The sequence below is a fragment of the Schistosoma mansoni genome, chromosome 2, assembly GCF_000237925.1.
Source record: "Schistosoma mansoni strain Puerto Rico chromosome 2, complete genome".
NCBI lineage: Eukaryota > Metazoa > Platyhelminthes > Trematoda > Strigeidida > Schistosomatidae > Schistosoma > Schistosoma mansoni.
The window spans coordinates 32,506,938-32,523,535 of NC_031496.1; the positions used below are offsets into that span (position 1 = coordinate 32,506,938).

Here is a 16,598-nt window from a genome sequence, read left to right on the forward strand (position 1 = left end):
AACTTGGACTTCTTACTCTAGTTAGCTGGGTCTGGGACGCTTCAGAATAACTAGCTTATCGATCTCTGGTCACAAGTTTTTCCGTTCGCTAACTAGTGAATTCGAAACACTTCATATATAACACACTGAAAATCAAAAAGTTGCTTTTTGTCGTCAGAAAGGTATAAGACATCTCATAGAATTTGGCAGAAGGTATAATAGGCACCTGATTAGTAATTGGGACACTTGTGAAGAAAAAAACAGTGGTACCTTCTTTATATGACAGTTTTTACACCCTGATATATCTGAAGCGTTACGAATTCACTAGTAGCGAACGGAACAAGGACACGTGACCAGAGACCGATATCTAGCTATACTGACGCGACCCAGTCCCAGCTAACTAGAGTAAGAAGTCCAAGTTGGAGCGGGGAAGTTATATTCCGTAGCAGCCAGAAGCACAGCAATCAAATAAGGGAAAACGTCAAGTGTATTTATACAGCAACAAAATGTCCTTGAGCATCATTAGTAAATAGCACACACAAAGAAACAATGGACCAATAGCGTTTAAGATAGTTTACAAGTGGGAAATATGACGTGAAGGTAAAAGAGCGCTTTTGGCGCGAAAACAGCTAAATTCAAATTTTCAAAATAAAATTACAAGATTAAGCCATTTACCAAGTAAGTTCTGGGGATTTGACATCCCCAACACACCCGTACTTACTAAATTTTATAATATATTGACAAATATCTTTTCAAATCATCATATTCTTTAAACATTTTGCTTTCTGTGTGCAGTTACAATGGCTGGTAAACTCTTAGGTATTCCAGATGGTGAATTGCTTCATAGTTTCCCACAACAATTTTTAACACGTCTTGTTCAAGCTGGTTCCAATTCACATCAATCCAAACGAATGACAACTTACAAATGTGCGTGTACAGTTTCTCAAGCTCGAGAACAACGTGATTGTTTTGTAAAATCTTTATACAATAGGTTAGTCTATTTATTTTTTTCAACTTTGATGGCCTTTGTGTTCTCTGGGTTGTTACATATGGCCAACCATCTCTTTCAAACCAGTTCTTAGTGACGTAGGAGTAATATAACGGAAACTAAGTGTGGCTAAGTCGTGAGGCAACATCAGTACTTGAAGGTTTTGATTGTTGGTCTAAGTCGTGTATGTATATGCCGACTTTGTGGTAGGAGCCTTTGCCCGTCTCGAACTATGGCTGTACATTTTTTTTAGGAAATGACTCTGATTCCGATCTTAGCAACCCAATCATATTCGCTCTTAATTTTACCTTAAATCTTAAGTTTGAATTGAATAAAATGTGGCTCATTCATTCACCATGTACACGTTCATATATTTTATTTTTACCCAAATAATTTGTGGTTTTAATTAAAGTTAGATGTTAGTCTATCAGTAGAATCCAGTACTCATGCTTCGTCCTAGTTTGCATTTACCAGCTGGATGTACCTGCATCTCACTGTCGTTGTTCATGCTGAGAGTTAAACCTCAGTACCTTTTGCTTCAAACGTCAACTCGTTAAACACTGAGCTACTGAGTCGATATAGCTACTAACTTAATGTCGATATAGAGGCAATCCTCTCATGATGTACATATCCCAGTAGGTACTGATAAATTGCAATCTTTAACATCAACAGAGGGGGAAATGCGAACACTTACAAGTCAAATTTGCTTGACGACTATTGAAAATATTTTAATTATTCAGTTTCTGAAGCTTCAACTCACTAGGTGAATTTCACTGGTCTAAATATGGAGCTTAGTGTCTTTCCCTAATTCTCATTTTTTTTCCCTTTAAATTACATCTGATGATTTGCCAAACTTTCCTTAACTATTCACTCATTATATTGATTAGTTCATTGATAATTTGAACAGTGTACCGAAAACATGATATCTAGGGTGGAGTTTTGTTCTCTTCTGCATAAAGTGTAGTGATAATGTTGTTCAGATGAACAATGAGAGCTCCACAACCAAACTATCCAACTCAGAGGACAAAACTCCATCTAAATCATCCATCTGAACTACAAATTTTCTTCACCACTACAAATTATGTCTCTTGCTATTGGTTGTTGAGAAGATGATGTTGTGATTACTGAGAGACTTTTTTTCATACTGATCTATAAGTCTATCATGTTACAATCATTTCAGGTTTTGTTTTGCAGTGATATAGATATATCATCCGTGATTTGTTAGTCTTTCTTAATGTTTATAATTTTCTATTCATTATTATTTGCTTTCTAGTCTCTTTCACTTTATGGTCGACTTAATAAACAACCAGTTGAATTTTGATAATACTGAAGGTGTTAGTGAATTGGGTATGTTGCTACTGCTGTTATTATTATTATTATTATTATTATTATTATTAATTAATTATCAGTCAGTCATTCCACTCTCGCCATTCTTGTTTAACTTCGTCATTGACATGCTTTTAGAGATAACACTTTCATTATCTCAATCTTCAGGAGTTGAACTTTTACCGGGAGGCTCACTTGTTGACTTAGAATACGCCGACGACATAGTTTTATTTGGTGAAGACGCTGACAAAATGCTGAGTCTTCTGACCACTATAAGCAACGATGCAGGCATGTTCGGGATGCGATTCTCTCCCTCGAAGTACAGAATATTACTTCAGGATTGGGTTGCATCGACACCTGAACTAATGATAGGGAGTGAAGTAGTTGAGCGTGTTGACTGCTTCACTTGGGAGTCTCATCAGCCCTTGTGGCCTGGTGTGTGACGAAATCTCAGCACGGATACAGAAGGCTCGTCTAGCTTTCGCCAACTTGCGCCATTTATGGCGTAGGCGAGATATCCGTCTAGCAACCAAAGGACGGGTTTACTGAGCAGCAGTTACCTCCATCATACTTTATGGCAGTGAAACATGGCCCATAAGAATAGAGGATATTCGTAGGCTATTAGTGTTTGATCATAGATGTCTTCGAAGGATTGCTCGTATATCCTGGGACCACCGAGTAAGTAATGCAGTTGTTGGGAAATGGAGACTAGGTGAGGATGTAGTAGTGAAACTTCATCAGGTGAGATGGCTGGAACACGTGTTACGTATGCCCAACCACCGAATGCCCCGACTTGCAGTGTTTTATGGTGTAGGAGTAGGTTGGAAGAAAGCTAGGGGCGGTCAGACCAAAACATGGCATAAATCCATGAAGTCGCTGACAAGTGGACTGGGCCGTGTTGGTAGGTGTAGACTACCTGGTTGGGATTCGCGAGATGATAGCAACCGATGGCTAGAGACCTTGAATGACATGGATCAAAATCGTTTGCAATGGTGAAGGTGCATCCACTCTTTGTGTTCTCCCAAATTCTAATCTTCTGAATTCTTCATGTCCGTACCCTTTATCTCTTTCCAAATTTATTTCACTGTATTATACTCTTTCAATAACATCTTCAAACCCTAATCTTTCGGTTTACTGCTTATACTCTTACTACTTCTACCACTATAGGATTTGAATCGACAACTGCACCTCTGTGCTAATGTGGTATGGCAACTTGAACTGATGTACGTACATACGAAGTTCTACATTGTAACTGACTGACTGAGCAGTCAGTCATAATCAATGTAGAGTCTGGTGTAAATGTGCATTTGATCAAGTTGTCATACTTCATTTGCTCAACGAGATGAAACTCATGCCATGTGAATAGGGAAGGAGTAAAAATAGTATGGTAACAATGATAATGTGAAATACTGAATATTGTTTGAGAGAACTGAGTGAAAAATGTATATTTGGAGGAATATTGAGGCTCAAGATTTAGAATAATACTGATTTCCAGTCATGTCACACAAAATCTCTAACCATTGGTCACGGTTATCATGCGGACTCTAGCCATGTAGTACGCATCTAATAACATAGTTCAATTCTTCGAATATATATATATATATATATATATATATATATATATATCACTTACGAACTTACGTCTGTTACTCCCAGTGGAGCATAGGCCACTGACCAACATTCTCCAACCCACTCCGTCCTGGGCCTTCCTTTCAAGTTCTATCTTTGCCTTGTGACGCAGTTGGGTGATTTCCTCAAAGTGTGTCCTATCTACTTCCAGCGCTTCTTCCTGATTTCTTCCTTCGCTGGAATCTGGTTTGTTCTCTCCCACAGTAGCTTGTTGCTCATGGTGTCTGATCAACGGATCCAAAGTATTTTCTGTAGACGACTGTTAACAAACACTTGTATCTTCTGAATGATGGCTTTCGTAGTTCTTCACGTCTCCGTCCCATACGGTAGAACTGTCTTGACATTTGTATTGAAAATTCTGATCTTGGTGTTGGTTGACAATTGTTTTGAGTTCCAGATGTTCTTCAGTTGTAAATATGCTGCTCTTGCTTTGCCGATTAGCGCATATATGTATATATATATATCTGTTTTTTTCCAGGTATCCTTGATCTATTCGGTTTTGAATGTTTAGATGTAAATAGTTTTGAACAGTATTGTATTAATTATGCTAATGAACGTTTACATCAAACATTTATGCGTATTGCTGTTACAAATGCTTGGGTGGAATTAGAAGAAGAAGGATTATCTTTACAATCTGTAAATAATTTATTACCGACTGATACTACCACCACCGCCGCCAGTGTTACCAATACTATTGATGAATACAAACCCCGGTTAGATTTATCATTGGAAAAATGTTATAATACACATACTGTGAAAGCGATAGAAACAAATGCCAATTTATTAGAGGAAGTATGTACATTGTTTTATTTGTTCTTATGCTGATTCACACGTTTTGTAAATTGAGTTAATTGTAATGCGCACAGTTTATTTATTTATTTTATTTAAACACATACATATTAGTACAAGGAATCGCCAGATACATATGCGCCGTACAAATCTCATTCGATTTGTGTGAGGGCTGTGATACTGCCTAGGTGCCCAAACTGAAGTAGGTGGTTTTCTTAGGGTGCCACACCCCGAGCCTTTGACCTAAAGATCTGATCCACAAGGCAGTGAAGCATCGTAAGGAGATACAGTCCCATGGTAGCCGGTGACCGACGACTGGTTCATACGCCATTTGTTCCCTCAGGATATTGGAGCCCATGTGCACCATTGGTTTGGAATCAGGATTTTCCAACTCCCCTTGGTGGTTTTTCCGTGTCCATCAACCCGGTTAAAGCGCCGGACATTCGCTTTTCGTCCTCTCAATTTCGTAAACAACACTGGTGCCACGAGAAGGCAGTGAGTAGGACTTCCCTGACAGAGGCTAATACGCGTGGTTACGTGAGAGCATTTGGAGAGGGTGAGCGGACTCTCCTCACTCTCGGCCGTACCAGGACATTTGGGGGCTATTTAATGAATATATGACAATCATTGATACTTTCATTTTATTCTAGTTAGTGTAGGTTGATAATTTTGTATTTAAGAGCTTCTTAATCTATCAGTTTATCTTCTGTATGTGATAACTTTGTACACTGTTCATCCAATAAATTCCTTAGATTTGTTTATTGTGTCTGATCACTGCTCTAATCGTTCCAGTCAGTCTAGTGGACTATTTTCTTTGATTTACTCAGTAACCACGTGGATAGATTTATGCACTGGGTTGAAAGTGGGGTTTGAACCTACAAACTACTTGTCGAAAGCCGAATATTTTATTTACTTACACTTTTACTTTGAAGTTAAACTTATTCAAGACACTAAACCGTTTATTGGTTTATCAACTGAGATTGGTATAACAAAAAAATAGTGTGTTGATGTAAACACGGCATTTTGACTCATACACAATATTTTTGAGATGGTGGGGAAGATTTGCAGCACAGTTAGATGATTTTGGTGGAGTTTTGTTCTCTGAGCTGGCTAGTTTATTCGTTGAGCTGATGTGGTCGTTCAAATGGATAACGAAAGCTCCTCGGTTAGTTTTCAGATCACCCAGTCGGCATTCGATGATTCACCTTTCTAACTCCTATTAATTCGCGACATTGCTAAAAAGTACCATGCTAGGAAATTATAGCTACTCATCGCCTCTTGTTTTTCACTAGTTGGCTGACTGATGTTTGTCAATCCAACAATTTCTTGAAATCCCCTCATTACCAATAATTTCCCCTATTATCTATGGTTGTTTATTATTATTGTGCATTTCTCTCTTTTTTATAGGTTTGTCTTTTAAATCGTGTTCACAATGTGAATTCTTCCATGAAATTATCTTCAATTGTATCCTCCTCTAATCAACTATTGGATCCACGTGAATTAGATTGGATTGATAAAATGAAATCAGTGTTTACTACACCGAATTGTTCAATTTGTTTATACGATGGTGATTTTACTTTACTTTCAAATAGACTTTTTAATATTTACTTGCTAAATTTACTTATTTACACTTGTTAACCCTCATGTAGAGGGGCATAGGCCTCCCACAACCATTCCTCATCGAAATCTGTCTTGAGCTATTTTTTCGTTGTCTGCTTCCTATTATTGGCTCATTGTGTTGTTTGGTAAATCTCTTTTCTTCTTAATTTCGGGACTCTAAGTTAGCACTTGCTTCGTGATGCAGTTTGGTGATTTTCTAAATTTATGTCCTATCCTCCTTTAACGTCTGTTCCTAACTTCCTCCTAAGCTGGAACCTGGTTTTTTTCCCATAGTAGGCTATTACTGATGGTATCCATCAAACGGACATTATCGTGTGTAGATAACTGTTTATAAATACTTGTAAATTTCTGATGATGGTTGTAATAGTTCAATAAGTTTCATCTCCGTACAGCAGAACTAACTGTTTTGACGTTCTTATTGAAGATTCTGACTTTCATGTTGGCTTTCAGTTTTTTTGAGTTCCATATGTCCTTCAATTGTAGAAATCTTGTCCTTGTTTTGCCAATCCTTGCTATACGTCTGCATCAGATCTTCCGTGTTCGTTGTTAGTGTTGACCAGCTACGTGGAAGTTTCCACCTTTTCTTCAGTTTCTCAATCAAGTGTGATTGAGTTGGTGAACTCCATGTTGCATTTGAGGATCTTACTTTTTCCCTTGTGTACGTCGGAGCCTATTGTTACAAAGTCTTCTGCTACACTGGCTGTTTTTACATTACATACAATATTATTTCATATAAAATCTACTAGAAATCAGGTATAATAGATGGCAGATATTTCATTAACACTTTAGTAATTATTTTTGGTGTAAATCTAGAAGCAATAGCATTTAGCCCTGGTAAGGCCGAGAGTGGGGAGAGTCCGCTCTCCTCGAAATGCTCTCACATGCCCACGTGTATACAGCCACTGCCAGGGAAGTCATAATCACTGGCTTCTCGTGGCACCGGTGTTGTTTACGAAATTGAGAGGACGAAAAGCGAATCTCCAACGCTTTAACCGGGTTGGTAGACACCGAAAGTTCACCTAGGGGAGTTGGAAAACCCTGATTCCAAACCAATGGTACACATGGGCTACAGGATTCTGGAAGAACATATGGTGTATGAATAAATCGTTGGTCACCGACTACCATGGGACTGCATCTCCACACGATGCTCCACTGCCTTGTGGATCAGACCTTTAGGTCAAAGGCTCGGGGTGTGGTCCCCTAAGAAAACCAGCTTCTTCGGTTTGGGAACCTGGGCAGTATGACAGCCCTTACACAAATCAAATGAGATTTGTGTGTTGCATATGTATCTGGTGCTTTCTTGTACCAATATTTATATATTCAAATAAATAGTAAATAAATAAGTCCAGGTTTATGTATTTGTCTTTAAGCCATATTTTCTGTGTGACAGACTCTAGCTTGACTGCCTAGACAAAAATAAGTGGACTGAGATTGAAACTAGCCACTAAGTAGTTGTAATTCATGTGCGTTGTTCTGTTAAAACATTATTCTACATATTGGTCATACTTGATCTTTGGAAATGACGGGCGATCGAGTGTAAATCGATCTCCAAATGGACTCATTTTTATTTTTGAAATAACTGATGAAGTTCAGTATTTTACAATACAAGCTATTAGTCGGTTATAAAGAAATTTTAATATCTGACTTCATGTAAATGTTTATGCTGATAATACTGTCTAGGAATATAATGTGAACTTTTTTTCTGGTTAGCGGTTGTTAGTAGGTTAGTGTTCTACAGGATGGGATCGCTAACCCCATGTCCAACCCTTCTCCTTTACCCAGGCTTGGGACCGGCAGTAACCCTAGAAGAGCTGCAGGCACAGTTAAATATATAGTGTGAGCTTCACTATTAAATCATTTAGTTAAGAGAATGTAATTTCAAAAAAATCTTCCTCCTTATTCATTCTTTCTTTGGAAATATTTCCGTATGGCTACATATTTTTTTGTTATGAGCTCCACAACGAATAATGTGTGTTTCTATCTCGGTCATTGGTTATCGTGAAACTGCATTTCGTATCTTTGCTCAACTGCCCTATGGATTGGATCTTTAGATCGAATGGTCGAGGATTGTTCTCTTAAGCAAGAGGATATTACTGGGTTGTGATCAATGTCAAATCTGTGTCGACTACCTCCAACCACCATCTCATCTCAATACAGTGCATGCGATGTCCAGTCATCTAGACTAGTAGCCATGTTGCAACTTGGTCGATAGAATTCGATGTGCACTAAGGTGGGCCTTACACACTTGACATTGATCACTACCCAGTGATCAACCAATTGTAAATGATATTGTTTGATTTTGAAGAAAATGGTGTATTCACTTCACCTTATTATTATTTTGTTTTAATAACTATTTCCAGATCAGATTGTCCGATCACCCCGTATGACCAATCCTAAGAAACATACGCAATCAACATCTTGTCATGTCATCAACAAACAAACAATTTCTAAATCATCTCCGTCAACATTTAAAACTTGCTCAAAATCAGCATGTGATCGTTTTATTGTGAGACATTATGGTGGATCTGTCACATATTCTGTATCAGGCTTTGTGACTAAAAATCTTGATCGTCTACCAGTACACTTATTGACATGGGTAAAAGACTCTTGTACTACTACACTTGATGGTGACAATAGTCCTACTATTACAAATCATAATAACAATAGTAGTAGTCTTATCTATTTAATTCTAAATCATGCATTAGATACAATTATGAAGCATCAAATGAAAAGTTCCGCACAGATCCGATCACCTTTAAGACAAATAAATAATAATGATAATCAAATGGATCAGAATTCATGTAGAAAACTCAACTCATCAATTGTAAATAACAATTCAGGTAATTCACTTAGTATTGTTTGTTTAAATCTTCCCATTGATGTTTAGGATTGCAACTGGTCAGTCTCTAATTGGCATGTGTGCTTACTGTGCGCAATTGCCTCGATATAGCCTTAATTCACAAGCATTGTGAGCGATGATGGATAGTGGCTAGCATCCTATATCACAAGCAAGTGGCTATCAGGACTCAGTAGCTGAGTGGATAACGCGATGGTGTTTGAAGCGAAAGGTACTGGGTTCGAATCCTAGAGTGAACATCAACTCTGAGATGCAGGCACATCCAGCTGACGAGTCCCAAATAGGACGAAACGCGCGTATGAAATAAAGTATTGTGTGTCACAAAAGTTAACTATTTTTCAATATATATTTTATATTCGTCACAGAACGACCTTAGTCGAGGAACCAGATTGCACCGGACAACTGTTTCATCCTAGTATAGGACTCTTCAACAATGCGAATCCATAACCTCACCATAGGTTGAACCAAGCGCCTTCATATCTTATGGCTACTGCTTAACCATTAGAGTTACTGATTAAGATCCCTGCTAGGACTACCGGTTTACAGCAGTTACCCACTTTGAAACCAATCTACGATGAATACAACTTACAAATTAAACAAATCTCCACAATATCCTTTCAATTATAATTGTCCAGTTGTTTCCTTCATTTGGTCATGTCTAATTCATTAATATCGATTTCATATGAGTCGTAATTGTAACCTTTCTTTACTCTTTCTTATTCTCTCCTATCATTTTATTATTTTGTATAAAGGTTATGATCAACATAATGTGAATAATTCCATTTCCCCTACAAATAATCGATTGAATGCTAACAATACACGACGTTTAAATACCGTATTTGGTAATTTTAAAGTAAGTTAAACATTAGAAAAATAAACTTTGAATTATGGATCATTTAAATCACAATTGATTGATCACTGGGTGGTGATCAATGTCATGCGTATCAAGTCCTTTTTAGTGCTGATCGAATGCTATCGATCAAGTTGCAATGTAGCCACTAGTCTAGGTGGCTCGATATTGAGTGTACTATATATATTGAGATAAGATGGTGGTTATAGGTGGTATACAAGAAACCCTGGACCTGGATTTCGTGCTACTTGTCACTCGTCAGCAAAGTGTACTTGTAATCCTGTGGAAACTGGTGCTCCCTAACGGATTCAATCCCGTGTCACTCAGCTTCACAGTCAGAGACGTTACCACTGAAGGATATGTATGTAAAGGGATTATGTCAAGCCAGTAAATAGACAAAACATGTGAAAAAAAACTAAGAAAATTGTTTATTAGCTCATGTCGAACCGAAGAAATGACAGCCGGGAGTTGAATGACTTTGATTTCAAACCAATGGTGCAAATGGATTCCAGGATCTTTAGGGAACAAATGGCGTATGAACCTATTGTTGATCACAGACTATCATGATACTGCACTAGATTAGATCCTTAAATATAAGGCTCGTGTACTTTCCCCCGAAGAAGAATACCTGCTTTGTTTTGTGCACTCGGGTAGCATCCTGTCTCTCACATAAATCGTATGATGAAGTGTGGCGCGCATATATATATATATATGTTTATGTCTCCTTGTACGAATGTTTATGTGTTTAGTTAGTAAAGACTAATGACAATAACAGTTAGACATTTTTACTCATCAACAATAAACTAATCGATATTGATTGGTTGAAGTTAGACATTAACACCGTTGGATGTCGGCCGGCTCAGTGGTTTATCGGTTAAGACTGATAGGTCCTGTAATGGAATCTTGCGAGGCGTGATCGTGTATGTGCACTGCTGAGGAGTTTCACAGTAGGACGAAGCGGCCGTCCAGTGCTTCCAGGTTTTCCATGGTGAACTCATTTCTTAATAAATAATAATAATAATAATTGACTCATGATCTTAACTATAAAATAACATTTTTCTTATAACTAAACAAATGAACTAATGTTAAGGGTAAAGGTGATAAGGTTAAATTGTATGAAATGATGCGATTATTAAACTGTTTTGGACGGGTATTTGTCACAAGGATTACAATAATATTAGGCATTAGTCAGTCAGTTACAACGTAGAACTTCATACGTATGTATATCAGTTCGAGTTTCCATACCACATTAGCACAGAGGTGCAGTTGTCCATTCGAATCCCATAGTGGTAGAAGTAGTAAGAGTATAAGCAGTAATCTGAAAGATTATGGTTTGAAGATGTTATTGAAGGAGTGAAATAAACTTGGAAAGAGAAAAAAGGATAGGGACATGAGGAATTCAGAAGATTAGAATTTGGTAGAACACAAAAAGTGGATGCACCTTCACCATTGCTAACTATTTTGAGGCACCTATTGAAAACCATTATTTGTTAGTAGGAGGACTAGGACTTTCTACGGACGTATGCATAGGGTTATCTCTGGTACCATTACGGAGCAATTATATTCATCTATAACTAGAGAAAAATGACGAAAACAGAAAACACAATAGCTGCAAAAATTACCATGATAGATTGGCCAATCGAATAAATCTTATGTAGTTGGCGTAGACAAAATCCGCTAAAACTCTGTTGTAGAAAAACTTGAAGATAATACTAGGTGAATGCTGGTCGGCGGCCTATGCTCCATTGGGAGTAACAGGCGTAAGTAAGTAAGTATGACTTCCCTGGCAGAGGTTGTTTATATGTAGCCGTGTGAGAGCATTTCGAGAGAGATGACGGACCCTCCTTACTCTTGGTCGTACCAGGGCATTTGTGAGCTACCACTTAGGATAATAATGTCAGCCAACTATTACTGATCAAGATTGTCTCTTTTAATCACGTTAACAACAGTTGATCGGTTCCTGTTTGATTGTGAACGTTTAGCATGCATTGCCTCAATCTAATAATCTTTTAGTTATAATTTAATTATACTACTTATATTGTATGAGCATTTAAATAATATACTGTTTTAATTTATTTATTTTTATCTTCTTTAATAAAGTCATCTGTAGATCAACTACTTGATTGTCTCAATAATCATAATTTGTATTTTATACGTTGTATTCGACCGGATTTACCTTCTGGATTGAATTATTCAACAATGAACTCATTATCCATTATTGATCGTAATTATATACAAGATCAACTATTAAATAGTGGTCTATTAGCTGCATTAGAAGTTTTACGTTCAACATATTATGCAAAGTAATTGATTATTTCCATGAATTAATTGTTCTTACATGTTGTAATGTTTTGGGGGAAGTGGTTTTTCTTAGTCCTGACAATCTTTATAGATGGTTTTTAATAAGGTTTATAACATGACTTTGGTATTATTCCACACTTGGATTAGTCATGAGTGTTCTAGAAGAGATTTGAGCAAACCATTCTGTTATAACATGTGGCCTCCAATTGTTATATCTTATGGTTTAGTACCCCGATTAATATATGACCTGATGATGCCGCCAATTAGATAGCAGTGATTTGTCGATCGGACCAATCACACACAAAAACCGTAAGAGCAATCTAGAGTCCTTCTCGATCCTGCTTCCCACCTAGCCCAGCTAGTTAAATTCAGAACACCAATAACAGCCTCTGCAATATGGATCATTTATTTCAAACATACTGGGTTTATATACCACATCGTACCATAAAATAGGAAACAACATTTGTACAAGATTTAGCCAAATGTGACTGTGAATAAAGGAGATAGTAAGTCATAGACAGGGCATAACTCAAAAACGGTAAATCACATAGTAATAGTTCCTACTTACTTACGCCTGTTACTCCCAATGGAGCATAGGCCGCTGATCAGCATTCTCCAACCCACTTTGTCCTGGGCTTTCTTTTCTAGTTGGTTTCGAGTTGGTTTTCTACGGGATTGGGTCGTTAACCCCATGCCCAACCCTCTTCCTTTACCCGGGCTTGGGACCGGCAGTAGCCCCCGGAGGAGCTACAGGCGGAGTTAGTAATAGTTCCTAGGTCAAAATAAAGCTCATAATAAGAGGAACATGAATATGAATAGTTTAGTTACTTAGCAATCATACAACAAAAATATATGTATCATATTGGTCCATAAATAGTTCTCGAAAGTTAATATTCATAATCCTCTTCGGGATATAACACACTCACCAATGTGAATGTCACATTTTTTTTAATTTAAAATTTTGAGAATCAACAAGCTCTTTTTATGTCAATATGTGTTGGAAGGTGCTGATAAAGTTTATCATGATTGGGGATTTTTAGCTCACGTAAATACTTTTTTCGGCGTTATGCTCTCAGAGTTAAATGGTTTAAATTGTTTAGCTTTCATTTTCATTCCTCACAACATCATCTGGGCCTACTTCAGGCGGTCAGACGTCGATCCAAAATAACGATCAACATGAATACGAATAGATATAAAGGCAACCAATCACAAACAAGGCAATCAAAATGAATTGTCTCGATCTTCTGAAAAGCTCAATCCTGCATGAATTAGGCGCTGATGAAGTCATCCAAAATGACAGTTAAAACTCCGCAATCAAACTTTCTGAGACAGAAAACTCAACACAACTAGAAGAAAAATCATGTTTTTGTTTCACTGCTTTACCTATCAGAATGTGCATGTGAAAGTGACTTACATTTGTGTATGGTCGTCCTCATAGCTATACTTCATTAAGATATTACCAGTAGTTAATTTATCCATATAGATAGTAAAAAACGTTGAGCTATGTTCAGCTGACTTTGGATAGATAATGTTTTAAACCTTTAAATTCACTTAGTATTGTTTGTTTGTATCTTCCCATGGATGTTTAGGACTGCAACTGGTCAGTCTCTTATTGGCCATATGTGCATACTGTGCGTATTGCCTTAATTGACAAGCATTGTGAGCGATGATGGATAGTGGCTAGCATTGGAATCCAGGACGCGCGTTTCGTCCTATCCATCTTTGTTTACAATGCTTGTGAATATCGAAGCTATATCGAGGCAATACGCACAGTATGCACATATGGCCAATAAGAGACTGACCAGTTGCAGTCCTAAACATCAATGGGAAGATACAAACAAACAATACGAAGTGAATCTAAACTTCACCTCATTACACAAGAAAGTGGCTGTCAGGACTCAGTAGCTAAGTGGATAACGTGATAGCATTTGAAGCGAAGGGTACTGGGTTCGAGTCCCAGAGTGGACATCATCTCTAAGATGCAGGTATATCCAGCTGATTATTCGCAAATAGGACGAAACGCGCGTCCTGGATTCCAATGCTAGCCACTATCCATCTTTGTTTTAAACCTTTGGTAACGGTGAGTAACTCTGTTATAGATGAAAAGTCTGATGAACAGATGACATTTACGGTTGTTGAAATGAATGAATAGAATGTAGATCGATAAATGATATGCAATAATATGAAATGACTGTGTATGACAACTGCTCATGAAACCTGATTACTAACTCGAAATATCCAGAATGAATATAAAAGGCAAAACTACTAGCCATAAAAATGGATTTATTATGTAACAAAATAACATACTTATTAACTAATTATCAATAAAAGAATATAGATGATTAGATTTGATAACCTGATTAAAAGAAATCAATTCTGTAATTCATTTACTTACTTACGCCTGTTACTCCCAATGGAGCATAGGCCGCCGACCAGCTTTCTCCAACCCACTCTGTCTTGGGCCTGCTTTTCTAGTTCTATCCATTTTTTGTTCATTCTTCTCATGTCTGTCTCCATTTCTCGGCGTAATGTGATTTTTGGTCTTCCTCGTCTCCTTTGACCCTCAGGATTCCATGTGAGAGCTTGTCTTGTGACGCAATTGGGTGATTTTCTCAAAGTGTGCCAAATCCACTTCCAGCGCTTCTTCCTGATTTCTTCCTCCGCTGGAATCTGGTTTGTTCTCTCCCATAGTAACTTGTTGCTGATAGTGTCTGACCATCGGATCCGAAGTATCTTGCGTAGACAGCTGTTAATAAACTCTTGTATCTTCTGGATGGTGGCTTTCGTAGTTCTCCACTTCTCCGCCCCATACAGTAGAACTGTGTTGACATTTGTATTGAAAATTCTGTAATTCATTTACTCTTCAATTAATTAGAACCTAATTAGTTAGGCTTAATTCTTACTCATCATATTAGCAACTTATCTAGTTTTTGTTTTCCTCTATATCTATAATATATCGTTTATTAGTATTACAAACCAATTTTTTCTGTTAGGTATACATACAAGGAGTTTATCAATCAGTACAGAGTATTTTGGCAATTAAATCCTCATCCACCAGCTAATCAGTTAATGGAAACTGAATTCTCTTTATTAAATTCATGGTATCTTAAATTAATTCAACTGAATCGTTCAACATCTAAAAGAACTCAACTTAAATTACGTCGAGAAACAAGTAAGTTGTTGTAGGTATTCACTTTCTGTTTGAGTGATTTTGTTTTTCTGAGATAATCGATATCACGGTTAGAGAACTTTAACCAAGGGGTACTGGATATCTCTTTTGCACTAATATGAGACTTCACAGTGCTGTGTATCCATGGTTCTCTGTGAATTAGACCAAAGTTGGAAATATAAATCATGAGATGCTAACTTAGTCTACTGAGGTTAAAGCACTGTCTTTTGAGTTCTGAAAATCATAAATTCAATCCTTGATATCGTTCGAGATGTATACATTTTTGAAGGGCCTCATAAAAAGACAAAATTTCTGCATAATACTATGTAGTTTTCATTGGTATCCTCAACGAATGTTAATCTGTGAAGCGAACTATCTCCAACTGGAACAATCTCCATAAAACGTTTTCTATTAATGTATGGATCAGAATCACGGGAATTTCATATTAACTTTTTGTCGGTGTTCACTACAGATTGACATCAGCAGCTGAACAACCAAGGAACATTTAACAGCTGGTGTTCTTTGAAGTGATCGGCTTAAGAGGATTTCAAGTGACTATGATGTTCATGTATTGTATTCATTTTCAGTCAGGTCAATCAGTCAGTCAATCAGCTACAATGTAGAACCAGGCACATTTATGCATCGGTCCAAGTTGCCATACCTCGTTAGCACAACAAGATGAACATCGGGTTCATAGAAGCAGTTAATTTAGTGGTGATAATATATAAGGATATAGTATAGGAAGGAAAAAAGTTATTAAGCAATTTTAATCTCAAAGTTTAAGGGAATATAAAGAGTGTATCCACCTGCGCCATTGTGATCGATTATGAGCCATGTCACACACAGTTTCCAACCACTACTGGTTATGATAGTCAGGCGGACCCCAACCAAGTAGTCTGTATCTACCTACATCGCTCAGACTAGAAGTTAGTGGCTTCAAGCACTGATGCCACGTTTTGGTTTGGCCTCCCCTACACTAGTCAGCATAGCGCATTGTGGTAATCGGTGTTTAGGCATACGTAACACGTGGCCTAACCATCTCAGTCGATGAAGATTCATGGCCTGACCATCAACTGATTAAAATAATTAG

At 37.4% G+C, this 16,598-nt stretch overlaps 1 protein-coding gene and 1 non-coding gene across 2 annotated transcripts in view; both read left to right on the forward strand.

Moving 5' to 3' along the window:
• Smp_001210 (putative myosin) overlaps positions 1-12,588 on the forward strand; it is a gene marked incomplete at its 5' end in the record, with an annotated part of 23,189 nt that extends 10,601 nt beyond the window's left edge. The window contains 7 exons of the mRNA XM_018796403.1: positions 775-970; positions 2,241-2,314; positions 4,401-4,714; positions 6,119-6,278; positions 8,692-9,171; positions 9,941-10,041; positions 12,139-12,588. Of these exons, the coding sequence (XP_018650619.1) occupies positions 775-970; positions 2,241-2,314; positions 4,401-4,714; positions 6,119-6,278; positions 8,692-9,171; positions 9,941-10,041; positions 12,139-12,345 (1,532 nt within the window). The 3' untranslated portion in view covers positions 12,346-12,588. The remainder of the gene's footprint in view (positions 1-774; positions 971-2,240; positions 2,315-4,400; positions 4,715-6,118; positions 6,279-8,691; positions 9,172-9,940; positions 10,042-12,138) is intronic.
• A 1,647-nt stretch (positions 12,589-14,235) lies between these two features.
• Positions 14,236-14,307, forward strand: Smp_tRNA_00488_Pseudo_TTG.1.1. The gene has a single exon. It is a non-coding gene (tRNA).
• The last annotated feature ends 2,291 nt before the right edge of the window (positions 14,308-16,598 follow it).